Source organism: Mus musculus, chromosome 16, assembly GCF_000001635.26.
Source record: "Mus musculus strain C57BL/6J chromosome 16, GRCm38.p6 C57BL/6J".
NCBI classification, from domain to species: Eukaryota; Metazoa; Chordata; class Mammalia; order Rodentia; family Muridae; genus Mus; species Mus musculus.
The window spans coordinates 42,150,895-42,166,695 of record NC_000082.6 but is presented as its reverse complement, the minus strand read 5'-3'; the positions used below and the strand labels follow the sequence as shown (position 1 = coordinate 42,166,695).

The 15,801-nt window shown below is 40.2% G+C and overlaps 1 protein-coding gene across 6 annotated transcripts in view; it reads right to left on the bottom strand.

Moving 5' to 3' along the window:
• The window catches only part of Lsamp (limbic system-associated membrane protein), a 2,197,426-nt gene that overhangs the window by 14,984 nt on the left and 2,166,641 nt on the right, over positions 1 to 15,801 (bottom strand). For 3 of the 6 annotated variants that reach the window (XM_030249137.1, NM_001361282.1, XM_006522201.4), the window contains one exon: positions 15,417 to 15,452. The exons of the other annotated variants lie outside the window; for them this stretch is intronic. In XM_030249137.1, the coding sequence (XP_030104997.1) occupies positions 15,417 to 15,452 (36 nt within the window). The remainder of the gene's footprint in view (positions 1 to 15,416; positions 15,453 to 15,801) is intronic. 6 annotated transcript variants of the gene reach the window in all.

Sequence of the window (15,801 nt, the reverse complement as noted above, 5' to 3'; positions counted from 1 at the left end):
ACATGAGAAGAATAAACACGGTTCCCATTGCTTCTGAAACAGAAAACTGGAAACCCGATTTAGCAGACTGGGCTCGGCTCTTTGAAATCATGCCTGAAAAGTCACCACAATTCCTGATAACTTATTCATGCCCTTCCTTGCATACTTCTCCATGTGTCCATTTCTCACGGAGAGTCTCTCAAACAGTATAACACTACCTGGCACCATTAGGACAGTTATAAAGAAAGGCATGGTTGTCCCAGTGTCTGAAACTCACAAACGTTTGGCTATTCCTCATCACTAGCAAAACTAACACCAGCCACCCTGTCCCCATATTTGTAGGTACAATGGTTTCCCTGAACTCCTTAGCCTTAGCACACATCGCTCTGACTGCTCTCTTGGTTATGATATCTGGTGCTGCTCATGGAGAACTTCTAAGGATGCCCAGAGACACCAGCATCTCTCAGACCCTTTTCTAGGTGAAGAACATTGCCTATAGCTGGTCCAGTCAACAAATACATGACACTGTAAGTTCATATAGAAACATGGAGTACATTTCTTCTTAGGAGGCAGCTGCTTATTTACCCCAAAATTCTAGACCTAGAGGAGACCTCTTTGAAGAAAAGGGTTATGGTTTTTTCTTTTCCTTTCTTTGCTAATCTGGTGCACCAGCTTTGTGGGGAGAAGTTGAAGCAAATGTCCAGGGCAGACAGGCAGGGCAGGGACTCTGATTAAGCTAAGAGATACCTCTTTAACCTTCCCATGCCCTGTCTTTATCATTTGTACACAAGTTTAATGAATATGGCCGGGATAAACCTGCTCCCTGGATTACATCACTACTCAGTGAGCTCCCCTTGCATCTAGCACACAATTCAGTAAGGGTTGTTGTTACATCTTCTGGTGCGGATCCTTCTAGAGAGGATTATTAGTGCAATTTTTTATAGTAGAAGAAAGATACCCTGATTAAAAAGCCACGTAGCGTATGTGCCAACAATACGATGGGCAAAACATTAGGAGACCTTGGCACATGCAAACCAGATAGGAAGGAGGTTAATTGGGCAACAAATTCCTTAGGGTGCAGTTGGCAATATGCTTACAGGAACCCAACTGACACAGGCTTGGGTGAGAATCTGAACGTTCCAAATGAATGTGTTAGGGGAACAATTCTCTATTCTTCCATTAAAGAGAATTACAAGAAATATCTTGAAACACTCCCACACATTTAACTCCATGAGGTAACTGTGCAAAAATGCTTGAATGTGTATCTACTAGTGCTTAAAAGATAAACTGAATGCCTGGTTACATTTTATAGCCATTCCTTCCTTTTGCGACCATAAATTGATTTCTTTTTGAAACAGTAAAGATCTTAAAATTCTACCTTCAATTTTTCTTTGTGAAAATGTGATAGACTTGTGATCTTTGTACAACTATTTCCAACTCATCCTATTCTGGCTGATTAGTCTCTTTCTGGGGAAGGAAGAAAAACTGATGCTGAGCTTGTTTGAAAACTTGGTTATGTCCTGCCATCTTGTGGTCACACTAGGTCATGTTCCTAGGTGCCTTAGGAAAGTATCATCTCTGTCCACCAGGTGGCAACAGTGAGTGAAAAGGCTTGTAGTTTCTCTAGTTGGATGGAGCTGGTGTGAAATGTCACTCTTTAAAATAGACCTCCCCATTATTATAGTCAAGTCTTTAAATCTGATCCATAATGCCTACATTCCACCCTTTTCTCTACTGAAAGGTTGTTTTACATTCTTGACAAAAACTGTATTGCCAGGGATACTGTTCCTGGAAGGACTCCCTGGATCCTTCAGGAGAATATATCCACAGACTCCTACTTTTCTGTTTTTTTGGTTTGTTTGTTTTTCGTTGTTTGTTTTTTCCGAGACAGGGTTTCTCTGTATAGCTCTGGCTGTCCTGGAACTCACTTTGTAGACCAGGCTGGCCTCGAACTCAGAAATCCACCTGCCTCTGCCTCCCAAGTGCTGGGATTAAAGGCATGCACCACCACTGCCTGCCTGGACATTTCCTCCTACATACTGGTCTTGCTTCTGAAAATGTGTTTAAGAAGAGAGCACTCTTTCTGCAAGGCCAGTGTTCTGCAGTGTTTGCTACAGGTTTGAAAATAACACATTGGTAGCTGACTTCATATATTTAGTGACATCTTTTTTTTTTTTTTCTTCTGGGTCAGAGTTAATAATTTTCTTGGTAGAGAGGGTCCACAGTGGACAGAGATGATGTCTTCCAGTTGCCTGAAAGTGGTATGTAAGAGATGTTGTTTAAATCACTAAGGTGGCCGAAGAAAAGGAGAAAGAGTGGGATGGGGCTTCAGCATTCACTCTCCTTCCTTTACTGACACTCAGGCCCCAGAGCACAACATTGGCAAGGCTCCTCTGTAGAAATTGGTGGGGGTTTGTTCTCTGACATTTTGTGTGTGTTAAGGTTTGGAAAAATAAAACCTTTATTATTATAGTGGCTTAAAAATGGAGACATTTTTATTAATTCGATTTTGAAAGCCACACTTTGGAAGTTATTAGTTTCCTCCCCCTGGACTTCTCTCTACTCAGGGGCTTTAGGGATTAGCGGCTTCTGCCTCCAACTGTAATTATTTTGCCTTTTGCCACCGGAAACCACGTGCCCTCTGACTCCTGCTTGTATTGTTAGAGCTTTTGACTTCTTCCATGTGTGATATTCAATTTGTATATATCTTAGTGTCTAATATTTCTAGAGTATTGGTCTCTGAGGATCATCAAGAATCATTCTGGGTCAAGGCAAGACCAGGTCAAACCAGAAAATGACCTGAACCTCACCGTCCAGGCTGTTCCATCTCTGTTCTTGCTTATTTATGCTTTTGCAGAGCTGGGACCCAAATCTGGGTCTCACACAGGCCAGGAAAGGCCCTGACTCCTGAGCTCCACTTTCAGTCTGAAGTTGTGGGGGCCCAGGTTATAAGAGGACTGCTCTTTTCATGAGGTAGAACTAGTATCCAAATGGCTGAGAATGCCTCCCACGTCATCAACATTTGAGAAAGGATGTCAGCATCCCTTGACAAGACTGGGACCGAAATGGAATCCCACACTCTGCTTTTGAGTATCTCAAAGGGCTTTGCTCTGTATAGTTGACTATCAGCAAGGAAAGAACTGCAGCTGGTTTAAGGAGAGGGTAATGATGCAAACTTACCAAAATATTATAATACTAGACACAGTTAGTGAATAAACTTCAACTAAAATGAATACTGACATAGTTTGCTATAAAGTATGAACAAAACATTTGAGCCTTGTTTATTATTCTCATCGGTTGGATCACCAAATCTCCACAACCCAAATGTTCTATGATGAATAGAGTGCAAAAAATCCTTTTAAAACGTAAGTAATTTTTATTAATTTAATTTACTTTCTATAATATAGAAGAAATAAATGTACAAAAGGGAAAAATACTAATCCTTCAGTGTAGAGGGAGAAGGTAGGTGTCCTCCAACTTGAGTAAGACCCTTACTGAGAGTCGCAAAGGAAACACAGGGGAGTGTTTTGTAAGGTAAGCCTTGTAGCTAGAACCAGAAAGCATCATGAGCATGCTACGGTGGAGTGCAGGACAACAGAAAGCTGCTCCTTACCCTGCCTCTGCCACAGCCTTCCATAAGGCACAGACATTCCTCAGCCTTGGACAAGGTGGGAAGTGGGGAAGGACCTAGAGCCTGTGGACAATACAAATGCTTACATAAGATGCTCATTTACATCATTTCAGTGATGTCCTCCACGAGGAGGGAGATTGTATGTGATCTTCATTTTCTTTTGTAGCTTCAGAATTAAAAAAAGAAACTTCTGTTATGAGTATATATTGTAGTTATTTTCAAAATAGAAAACTATAGACAACAAATCATGAATTAAAAGTAGTTTAGAAGCTAAAATAGAATTAAGCAAAGTTGCCAAATAATTGAAGAGACAGGTCTAGCTGGGTATTTCTTGTCAACAAGTGAAATACTCAGTATTGGGAATAGCTTACATCTAATTCAACAAACAACCCAGGTTGTTGCCAAGATTATATATCGCTCTCCATAAAGTGACAGCAAGACCCCCTTGCTGAAGACAACATCTATATAACTCACTTAATATGGAGAAGTCAAGCTGGTGTCTAAATAAAGCCTTTATCCCTAAGCATCTTTGGTATAGGAAGACACTCAATATGATACCAAAGGAGAAATGGAAACATCAACCTGGCTACAAATGCTTTCATCTACAATGGTTCCCTGCTTGCCAGATCTGCTTGTGCAATGGCGGCACAAAACATGTGGCACAACCGACCAATGCCTTATTTGACTTACGGCTCACTCCATCAGATGGAACCCATACCCAACACTGCTTGGGTGACCAAGACCCTAAGACTCCATAGCCCCCAGATCTAGGGTAAAGCTACATAATAATGATCTATTTAAAGAATATAACAATAAAACCACTCCTAAAGACCTTGCTATATAGATCAGTGCCTTGTTCAGCCATCACCAGAGAACCTTCCTCCTGCAGCAGATGGGAACAAATACAGAGACCCACAGCCAGGCTTTATGCAGAGTGAGAGACCTTGGAACTCTCATCACTAAATGGTATACCTCCATCAAATCCCTCTCCTCCGGCATCAGGGAACCCTGCAGAAGAGGACGGACAAGGACTGTAAGAGCCAGAGGAGATGGAAGACAAGCAAGCAAGGATGATAAGCAAGCAATAGGATGGCATACATATGAATTCACAGAAATGCAGGCAACAGGCACAGAGCCGACACAGGAGGTTTTCTAGGAAGAAGTCTCAATATCAACAAGAAAGAAAAGAGTAAGGAAAGTGGGACTGGACAGAGGAAGGTGACCTGTTCTGTGAGGAACTGTAAACCCAGATAAGCTCTAGAGTTGTCTGGTATGATGGGAAGGAAGGGAGGCCTTTATAAACCTCACTGTTACATCATCTACCCACTGGGTCGAGTTGCTGTGTCTGGCTGAAGGCAATGCATAAGGAGCAACTTGGACAAGAACCATCAGCTACAAATACTTCAAGCAGAAGGAAAAAGACATGCTCCAGGCTTGAAGGTGTAATCTAGGCTAGGTGGCATGTATGCCGTATGGTAGAATGTATTCCCGGGCAGTATCTTAACATTCGTCAGTAAGGACGGCAAAGCAAGCGGCTCACATTACCCTGAGTGTCCACAATCTTCTCGAGTTACTACAGAGAAAGTTCTAAGGAGGACTGTGATTGGCCTGTGACATAGGTTCACGACTAACTTAGGTGCTTTTCTGGTTTTTCAAGTCTGGATTATACATTCAAAACTGTATTATTTTGTATATATTATATACATTTCCTTTAAATTCAGGGATTATGATAAACAATAATCAAGTATTTGAAGTGTTCTCATGATTGTATACATCTATGTAACCATCACCTAAAACAAGATATAGAATGTGTTCCTTCTCCCATCAAGTTGTGCTTTTGCTGTGAACTTGAGAAGAATGAGTTTTAATTTCTACTATTTTAAGTGGTCCTGGGCTTTATATAATGATAAACATGGTCCATGGTTTTTATATTTAAAAAAAAAGTAAATCTAGGAAATTTTCAGAAAAGCATTTTCTGATTATTTGGCATCTGCTTTAACTATTCTAAGGTGATTGAATCCCTCCCTTAAAGTTAAGTTGATAGATATCATGCAATAAAAGAAAGGAGAGGCCAGTATGGGTGGTGTTTAGAAGACATGACTTCCCAGCGTGAGGTGGTAAGGCAACCGAAGAGGCTTATACAGGTCTACGGCTCCTTCTGACCAGAAGCCTGATGCACCGTTGACTGTTTCCATAAAGAGCCGCAGAACCTGGCTGCTGTGAGCTCAACCTCATGGATTATCACAGAAAACACAGTCTCCTCAAACAACTCACACTATGAACGAAGGACTCCAGAGGGTCTCTCACATCAAGGCTGCTTATTTTCAAATCCTGAGGGTTTCTTATTCATCCTGGGTATGTTTAATTTTTAGTAATCAGTGAACTAAAGTGTTCCAGAATGCCCACAGGCTTAAGTTTCATAAAGGGTTCTCCAGGGCCTGTAATGTAGAATATATACATATACACATACACATACACATACACATACACATACACATGCATATATATATATATATATATATATATATATATATCAAGCTCACTTGACACAGCTGTCAGGGAGAGGCTACTGGCCAGGCCAATAATTTTAGGCTTTAAAGAGGCAGCACATGTTTCTGTCCTTGTCCCTGGAATGCTCCAAATTGTACCTGTGGGTGACATCTTGGTCCTTAACCTCCTGCTGTGATAGAGACTGGTTAACTGCCTTGTAACTACCCAGCTTCAATCACAGTTAGCTGTTGATTCAACTGAGTCGTTAAAGCAGAAAATAGATTCTAACATCTGTGTTTTAAAATATACATAGTCTATATATTTTAATAATGTTTTTTGCCCCTTCATCTATTTGAATTGCTAAAAAAGGATTAAATGCAAAGGTTGGGTAGATCTCTAGAGGGTTCGCTTTCTTCCCTCTCTCTTTGGCTTTACTCCTCGCTTTCTGTTTCCAAGATCTAAACTGAATTCTAGAACCATTTAAACATACACTTTTAGATTCAAATTCCTGAGGGATTCAAGGAAGTCTTTAATCCACGTAATGTGAGTTTTCATTTTGTATGTTTCAAAATCAAAAACATTCGAACACCATGAAACGAAGTAATTTGAATGCAGAGAGAATAAGTCAATCTGTAGGATTTCCTAGGGTTTAAAAGCTCCTGGAAATAAGAAGATAAGGGATTTAAAAATATTTGTCTGCTCTGAGTTCCCCTTGCATCTGCCTCTATGGAACTAAACACCACAGTGTAGGCCTTGCTAAAGGAAGTTATGCCTCAGGCTCTCTTTTTGGTGACTTTCTTCTTGATCTCTAGGAAACCTTAGAAGGTTTCTGTGTCTACAACTCCTTCTGTATACTCCTGCTACAACAGACCCGTATGTACAGCATCTAACCAAGCTCTAGGGGAACTTTCTAAAACCATAGCGGTTTACTTATAACCTGACCATTCCTACAACTAAAACCAAATCTTACCACAAGCTTTGTAAGTTTCCTCTGATGTTTAGCTAGGAAACAGACTCAGTGTAAACCAGACACTCAACCTGGAATAGTGCCACCACCTATAGTGCAGACCACCCATGCATGCATGTACACTCATCCCAAGGCAATCTTTCTCATAACGCAAGAGTACATATCTACTGTTCCATTGGTAGCTCTTTCCTTCTCCCTTTCTCCCTCTTCTTCTTCCTCTTTCCTTTCTCCTTCCCCCATCCTCCCTTCCTTCCTTTATCATTTTTTCTTGCCAAATACAGAAGAATATAAATAAAAATCTTAAGGAAAATCTCTTTTTATTTTCTCGATGTTAAGAATCCGATAGGCTTCATGTAGAATATCTGCCAGTGAGCTTTTTCTGAATTCTAGATTTTTCTACGTACTGGGATATTCTGCTTCTTCCTTTGTCTTCTCTTCTGCTGTTCAGTTTCCCTTTTCCAGGGAAGCACCCTTGACTTACCAACCTAAAGTACTCTGTTTCCTCAGCACCTTGCAGGTACCCTAACCTGGCACTTAACAAAGACGAACTTGTTTTTTTAAATTATTTATACCAAAGGCTTTCCTATATGGTTTGTAAACCTTCCTTGTATAGACACTGTTCCTGGCTTGCTCTGCACAGTTACTCCCAAATGGCCCAGCTCAGAACACATTCTAGGATAACATTTCTTTGAGTACATCAATGATGTCTTCGTGATAAAGGCCATTGCCAAAATCACTTAGTTGGAGCCCAAAATGAGTTTTGATCGACAGCTATCAGGGAATGTTCTCCCTTTTGTTCCTAGTGAGTAGGTTAAGAAAGAGGAAGTATGAACTCTAAAAGAAACACTACGAAGCAAAAGTCAGAGCAAGTAGAGAGTAACGAGAAGTCTGTAGCTGAGGAGTCAGAAAGGGAGCTTTGAGTCCCAGGGAACCATTCGCTCTGCTTTCAGGAGTGCCCACGACAAACTTACCTGTGTTCTGGAACTCTGGGGGTGGGAGAGATAATTTGAAAGTTCCCCAACTTATGGGAGCTTGCGAATCAACAACAGAGCGCAAAGTACTGTTTACTGTCTGCTGTCCAAACACTCCCTGCTTCCAAGGGATGAAGAAAACAAACCGCACACACACACACACACACACACACACACACACACACACACACACACACACACAATTAAAACATAACAACTGTACAATGGTCAAACAAGGTTCCAACAAAGCACATGGCTGGGGACATTTGGAGCTGTGTGAGCTATAGCATATGGGATGGCTAGAATGAGCAGCTCAGGCAATGTTATCTTTAAGAGGATGCTATGCTTGCCCCAGCGGTTCTTGGGAGGTTGCAGAAGTCATGCTGGAAATGCAAGGTCTCTAAGGTGTGCCGATAAGCAAGAAACGGTCCTGTGAATTATAGTCAATATACCACACTGGTCGTCATATGTAGGTCTCAAGTGTATACACATGTCACCGACGTGTGGGAAGTGTTTTCTTCTAGTGTCAATGAAAAAGAACGGGAGAGTACACTATGGCAGTCTTGGCTCCCCAGTGTCCAATTAGAAAGCATGATGAATGGCTTGTAAGGTCTCTCCTCCCCTGATTTGTGGTAGATAGAAGCTGACAATTCTCAGCAGAGTCCTAGTGAGTCGTCGGCTGACTCCCCTCATACATCTGGCACATATGAACGTCCTAAATTGGAATTCCACCCTCATTATTTCATGCTGGGCTCTGACTTGGCAGGTGTGTTTCCTCCCAGCGGTGTGCAAGGGGAGATGTAAGGCCTGTGGTTTACCTCTCGTTCTCTCCATCAAAGTGTTCATTTAATTTAATACCTACAAATAAGTCAGGATGATGAAAGGCCATCGTGAGGACAGAGAGACTTTATAAAGAAGTTGTTACTGAGGTTAATTTGTATCCTGCTTCTTTAGACACGGCTGTCTCCTCTCCATAGATCCTATGGTGACTCGTTGGGGCTTGCGTGGCAGTGACGGGTGTTTAGAAGTGATTGCTATTACTCTCCCGACTTTTATTTTCATTTTGTTTGAAGGGAGTGCAAGGGGATAGAATACGCACATACGAATGCAAGACAAATCTGAACAGAGTGTAGAGAAAACGAAAACCAAGAATAAGAAACACAGGTGACAGAGGAAGAGGGAACTCGGGAACAAACTGAAAATAAGGTTTATATTTGCAAGGAGATTAGCGTATGACATTTGTCAATATCTGGGATCATGCTGATGCCTTAGTATCCTGTCTGGGCAAGGGCTGCTGAAGATCAAACCAAAGAAAGACCCATGCTCAGCAAGCACGCTATCACTGAGCCATTCGCTTAGTCCGCTCCCTCTCAGTTTACCTCTTAATGCTTTCTTGAAGGACTCTACCTCCTTACTGTGTCCACCAACCTAGAGATAAGCTCCTAAAGAAAGGATCTACTTCAGCTCTACCTGCAATGCCTCTCACAGTACTTTCATGTTGAATAGCTTGGGAGGAACACTAAGGCCAGCCCTGCTGGGGTGTGCTCTAAGGACCAGAGGAAACGTTGCCAACGTCATCTGTCCATTCAGGATGCTGGTCTTCTTACTCTGTGGGAGAGTATGCCAACATTTCCCACTGCAAAGCTCACTGAGCTTTTTCTTAGGCAGCTTTATTCCTTTTAATTAAAAAGACAAGACTGCCAATTACTTAAACTTAATCCCCAAATGTAATTGTTACTTTGAAAGATTCCTTTTTTTTCCCATAAAGCTCATACAAGAGTAATATTTCCATCAAATTAAAATTTAGTGGAAGCTTCAATTTTCAAAAAAAAAAAAAAAGGAAAATATATTCGTTTTCCAATCCCAGCTGGCTTTAGAAATCAAAATAGCACAGCAAGACATAAGGAAAGGGAGGTGATCAGGAAAGGCTGAGTGCTGTGAACAGAACAAGACTGGAGAAATATAAGAGAAGATGTCAGAAGTCCCCTACCTGTAAATTCATGCTGTAGGGTTTTTAGCCATTTAGCTGGAAGCTAAATGTAAATTCAGAGATTTACCACCACAAACCTGCTGTTGGCTGTTTCAGTAACTCAGTGGATACACTTCATAATGATTGCTGTTAGCAGGTTTTAACAAGAATGGTTTAGGGAACATGTCAAGCTAAGTGTGGAAAAGTGGAGAGAGGTAAGACATGGCCATGGGAGTAAGACCTTGAGTGTTACAGTTGGGTCTAAACCATTCCGTGGCAATCAGTAACTCAGGGATTCCACATGACACAGTGCTACATCTGCGATAGCCACTGACAGGTAAGGAAAATCAGCAGGAAGACTTGAATCCCATCTGAAGGAGCCAGAGAAGAAAATATGCAGATTGAGTCTTATTTATTTCCTTGTAAATTAACTGTAGCCAATGGTAGTTCTGTGAATTCTGTGATTTTGTTACATCATTGCTGCGTACATATTATCAGTAGAAAGAAGACCCTTATTTCTGGCAGGAAGGGAGAGATGTGTTTTAACATTTTAATCTTCCTAGATAAGATCTATATCTTTGGGACAAATCTTTGCCATGATGTGGTGGTGTGCATGACAGCCATCACTGAGAAGTGAATGTCTCTCACATGTGACATTTTGCGGCTTTTCTTCAAGATTTTTATTCCGCATGAGTAAAAAATAAGGCATTTTTTTATTTTTTGCATTTGGACTTGAGATAGTTTGACTTTTAAACTTATTAGCAGTGTGGACATGTAAAACATGCTGATTATCCAAAATAATCAGTCTAGAAGGGACTCATGTCTACCTAATGCCTATGTTCACATGACATGAACATACTTCTCAGAATAGTGCTTTAAAAAAACACACACACACACAGAAAGGGTGTGCAGCTGAATATGATTATTTGAAATTCAATATGCTTTTCTTCTAGCGTTCTTCTTCATATGGTATTTAAAATACCACTTTGAGCTTGTAGGCATGAAAAATACAATTTCTTTCCCATTTCACAGTTGGAAAAACTGAATTACAGAGAACAATGCTAGTAATTATCCATAATTAATAGAGGTGAGTATGCAAATCGGTCTGGGTAAGTGTGTGAAATTAGATGTACTGATGCCAGACAGCACTGTTCCTGTGTTTTTTGATGCTTGCATGTAAATCTCTGCATTAGTCAGGCATACAAATATGACTTTCCAAAAATGTATGGATGATAAACTGACTATTATGTATGTATGTATTGTAATGTGTAAGACAAATTAGATGAATTACTGCAATTTGTTAGATAGGTGCATATCTAATGAGCATTGTGAATGACTTTATAATGGTGGTTTGCAGTGCACTATATAGATTTATATATGGCTTAGGTTCAGCATGTGGTAGGCTAGATTTGGGTATGATTTGGTCATTAAAATGTGTGGGAAGAAGTGAGTATTAATTTCTTTTGATTTTGGAAACTGATGAAATGGTACATACAAAAGACCTTAAAATGTATTGGTAAATGAGAAACCAGTAAGTACATTAGGTGTCTTTTTTATTAGTCTTAATATTACCAGTGCTGTGCCAGGTGAAAGTGTTATATTTAGGACTTGGGAGGGGCATCTTCTCCTTGATTTCCAGCATGTTATACTCAGAAAATAAAATGTGAGGCTTATCCAGCCATCTCTACAGAATGAAACATATTCAGTTTTCCCCTCCCATTTTCCCTTCCATTCTCTTGGAGCCTGATTTAAAGAACCCTTTCCTGGCAGAGCCCAGGTAGGGGCAAGGCTATCTCTTCCTCTACTGTAGGTATAGTCTGGCTGTTTGGATGCCAGCTTTGCCCACAAGGACACCGGTCTTCTTTGGGGAGAAAACAAATCAGGGTAACCGCCAATTTATGTAAGCCCGGTTTGTCCGTGGGTTGGATTGTAAACTCTTTTTGAACTTTAGTTTTGGAGAGTTTGTTTTGTTTTCAGAGTGAGCTTTAGATAGCCACATTAATCATGCAAACCCAGCCATGTGCAATGTGTTTTATCAATGGAAAAACAGAGACTGAATGGCAAGCAGATGTGAACAAATCCAGTGAAATGCCTGAACCTGGAAGATAATCTCAGAATTTCCCAGATCTACTTGCCACATGGGATTAGCGATTGGAAAGGCTGTTCACTTGGGATAAATAATCAGATGGGAGACAAACAAGCGAGACACATCCATTCCTGTTCTGTAAAAATAATGATAATCTGGGCAGAGACTGGAGGAGGATGGGATGACATAGCCCAGAGAGCTCACGGGAGACTCTGCTTGAAGCTGCAAAGAGAAAACAATGGTGGGTGTCCTTGCCTTCCTTCCTTACACTTCATTTCAGCGTTCTAATATTGTTTTCATTGCCTCATGCTGAACCCATGCTCCTTAGCACTAGGGCATCTTCCAGAGACAAAGGTTGCATCTAAGTCAATAAAGGGAGAAACCACCATTGCCCAGGCTCACAGATGCCCCTCAAAATGGCCTCAGGCAAACAAAGTGAGAAAATTCCCTCAGAAATTTAGAACTGACTCTTCCTTCATTTTGCACCTCACTGGATTTTCTGCAGTGAGATAGCTGAGGTATTTATGCAAATATATGCAATAAGGACTGATTTCAGAATGAATAAATCTAAATTAAAATTAATGGGAAAATCCACTATCAGAAACAAATCAAAGAAGGAACACCACATATTTTCTCTCTATATATTTTATATATAGAGAGAAAATACAATATATATGTATTTTCTATTACAATATATATTGTATTTTATATATACATATACATATGCATTTGCATACATACATACATACATATAATGTATTTTTAAAGATTAGGGAGCAAGGAAGCACTCTGCTTTTCATGTTTGCCACAGAGGTAAGGGCAGTGGAAAATTTCTAATTGACTACAGGCAATGTGTATTACTCCTTGGTTTCATTTCAGTATTGAAATACCACTGCAGATATAGAGGTGCATTCCCAGATGGCCTGAGGGTCACAGTGGTTGAGGATATGGGAGGATGAGAGGGGTGACTCTCTAATGTGAGGCGCTAAGGAAGAGAAGCAACTGGGGTGAAGAGTGTCTGGGCTAGGCTATGGGTAGAAGGGGAAGTCCTTCTTTCTACTGAACGAGGGCAGAAAAGGGGCTTTGAGGTCTTCTTTCACCTTTTAAATCACCTTGAGGAAATCAGGTTCTGAAATCCTTGAGGGCGTTTGCCTCAAACAACAAACACAAGACACAGTTAACACTTTGGTGATGAAAGTTAATATTCCAAAGAGATGATGACATGATACAATATTTAGTTAAATAAGGGAGTCATGCATAACAATGGTTGCCACAGTAAGACACGTATCATGGGTATTTGAATCTTGAGTTCTCACTCTAAAGGCTTAGTGTTCTGTCGTTGTCTTGTCTTTCTATGGGAAAGTACATTTTACATGGGAAGCCCTCCTCACTGAAAAGAGACGGAGAAAGTGATTCGGTCCCTAGGAAGGTGTCATCCTTGTAAAGGACAGGGGACTTAAGAGAACTGACATTTTCCAGTGACCTCTCACACCAGCTCTCCCATGTCACCATGAACAGCTTTTCAATCCCTGCTAGCAGAAGCCCAAAGTATTAGTAGTAAGGTGAACTAGATTCTCTAAAATCTATCTAAAAAAAGCTAACTACAGTCTACATACAGCGCAAAATCAAACAAGGGTCATTCTCCAATCAACAGTTCACTGTGTGGGAAACAAAGTCCCACAGAATTGAATGAGGTCAGCCCCTCAATGAAACTGCTCTTCAACGTTCTGCAGCTGTCCTTTGTGAACAGCGTCTGGTTTCACTTTGTTCAGCCACAATGCGCGATCAGATAAATATTTGAGTTTGTGGCTGCAGAACTGCTGTCACGGAGACTCTCAGCATCATCTTGATACTGTGTGCAAAGCTCATCTTGGACAGGGCACGACCTCTTTGCAAATGTGATTGACTGGGCCAGATGCGATGCCTCTGTGTGTGTGTGTGTGTGTGTGTGTGTGTGTTTCCTTATCAAGATATTTGCAAGATGCCATCATGATAAAATGGTGGTGTTGATTTCTGTAGCAACACTCGAAGTTAAATGTCTTAAAATAATTGTGGCATGTCAGGAATTCAAGATGGAGTGTTTTCCAGGAATGCCACGCTTCATGTCAAGACTGAAAACCAGGCACACTTTAACAGTTTTATTTTTAGTGGTCATGGTAAGGAACAGATTTTATTAATGCTTTAGGGAAGTTATTTTATTTAACAGAGTTTTAAGTTTTATACTAAAATAGTCTAGACTGTGCTCAAGATTTATTAAGTTGTCTTGTCAGCCCTAGAAACCTTCTGTAACTCATTGTAAATATAATTAAAGCAAGTTTGCATATATGTGAATATATACATATGCAAAAATTCCATTATTGGCACTTGGAAGATCTCCATCCAAGTCTGGTCGGGACTTCAGTTTGGACAAGTTAATGAAATATGATCCATCTTCAAATTTATGAAACAGCAGCATTTCTTCCTATGATTCTGAGCACATTTTTCTTATAGTGTGTATAATAATCTTCTTTAATTGGATTTATTTTTTTCCAAACTAGGCCCCGCATGGCCTAGTTTCCATTTTTTCCCCTACGTCTTTGAGTGTTCTTTGCGAATCACTTTTCTGAGATTTAATTTCAATGGTAGGTTGGTTTCATTTCAATTTTTTTGTATTATTTTAATTTTATTTGCCAATTTGCCTTTAAATACCCTTAAGCTAGAAAGTCGTGGCTGTGACTTTGCATCTAAATGTGATGTAGGAGGCAAGAATTTAATTTGGTCTGTAGAAACTTTTATGAGAAGAATACAGAGTGACTGTTTATAAATTGTCATTTGTGTTTTTTAAAATTATGTATGTTTAAGAGGTAAAATACACAAGTTGGCCCATAGTTAAGGAAAAGTAGTGTTTGTGTAATTGTTTTGTGTTTAGTCTTTGGGAAAATACATTTTTGCAAGCAATAGCAATGACTATAAATTCAGAGCCTATAAACCTTTGTCTTTGCAGTGGTCAGTGGGATCATTAATGTACAATTTTCTGGCCTAGAGAGCTAGGGTATATAGGCATCTCTGTTCCAGTATGAAAGCTATTGGTGACCTATAATAAATGCATATTGAAAATACATCATTCCCTGTCTGTATAGCTGACTGGCTTGGAGTTAAGGCAGTGGCACACCTGTTATTCTGCTGTTGTTGAGGCAATGTCTTGCTTTGCAGTGTTTATGGGAAAAAGTAATTTTGAATAAATGTGAATTTTGAGACTATGGTTTCTTCCTTTGTGTGTTTCACACATTATATGTTGGAGAATGACCCAGGAAATGAACTACAGTGATAAAAACCATACTGACCTTGAATGGGGTGGGGGACTGTGGGTAAAACACGCTCTGAAGGGGAAAAATGGTAAACATCACGGAGGGTAAAAATACACACGGAATCTCAAGGTTAACTGCTCAAACAATTACAGAACAGGAATTCCTATGCCTATAGAAACTTATCTCCAGTACAGTGTTTATTTGTTCTTCCTGTTAAAATATCAAAGACAGATATTAGTGAAATTATAAATATAAACCCATTTTTAAATTATTAAAGCAAGAATAGAGAGCCAACACCAGTGGTAGCCCTCCAAATAGTGGTCCTCTCCTCTGCTAGAAAACCCAATTCCAAGGTGGTGTCTTCTTGGGGAGAGGGACTAGGACAGATTATAGAAGTTATGAAACCTTTCTTGGTTCTGTT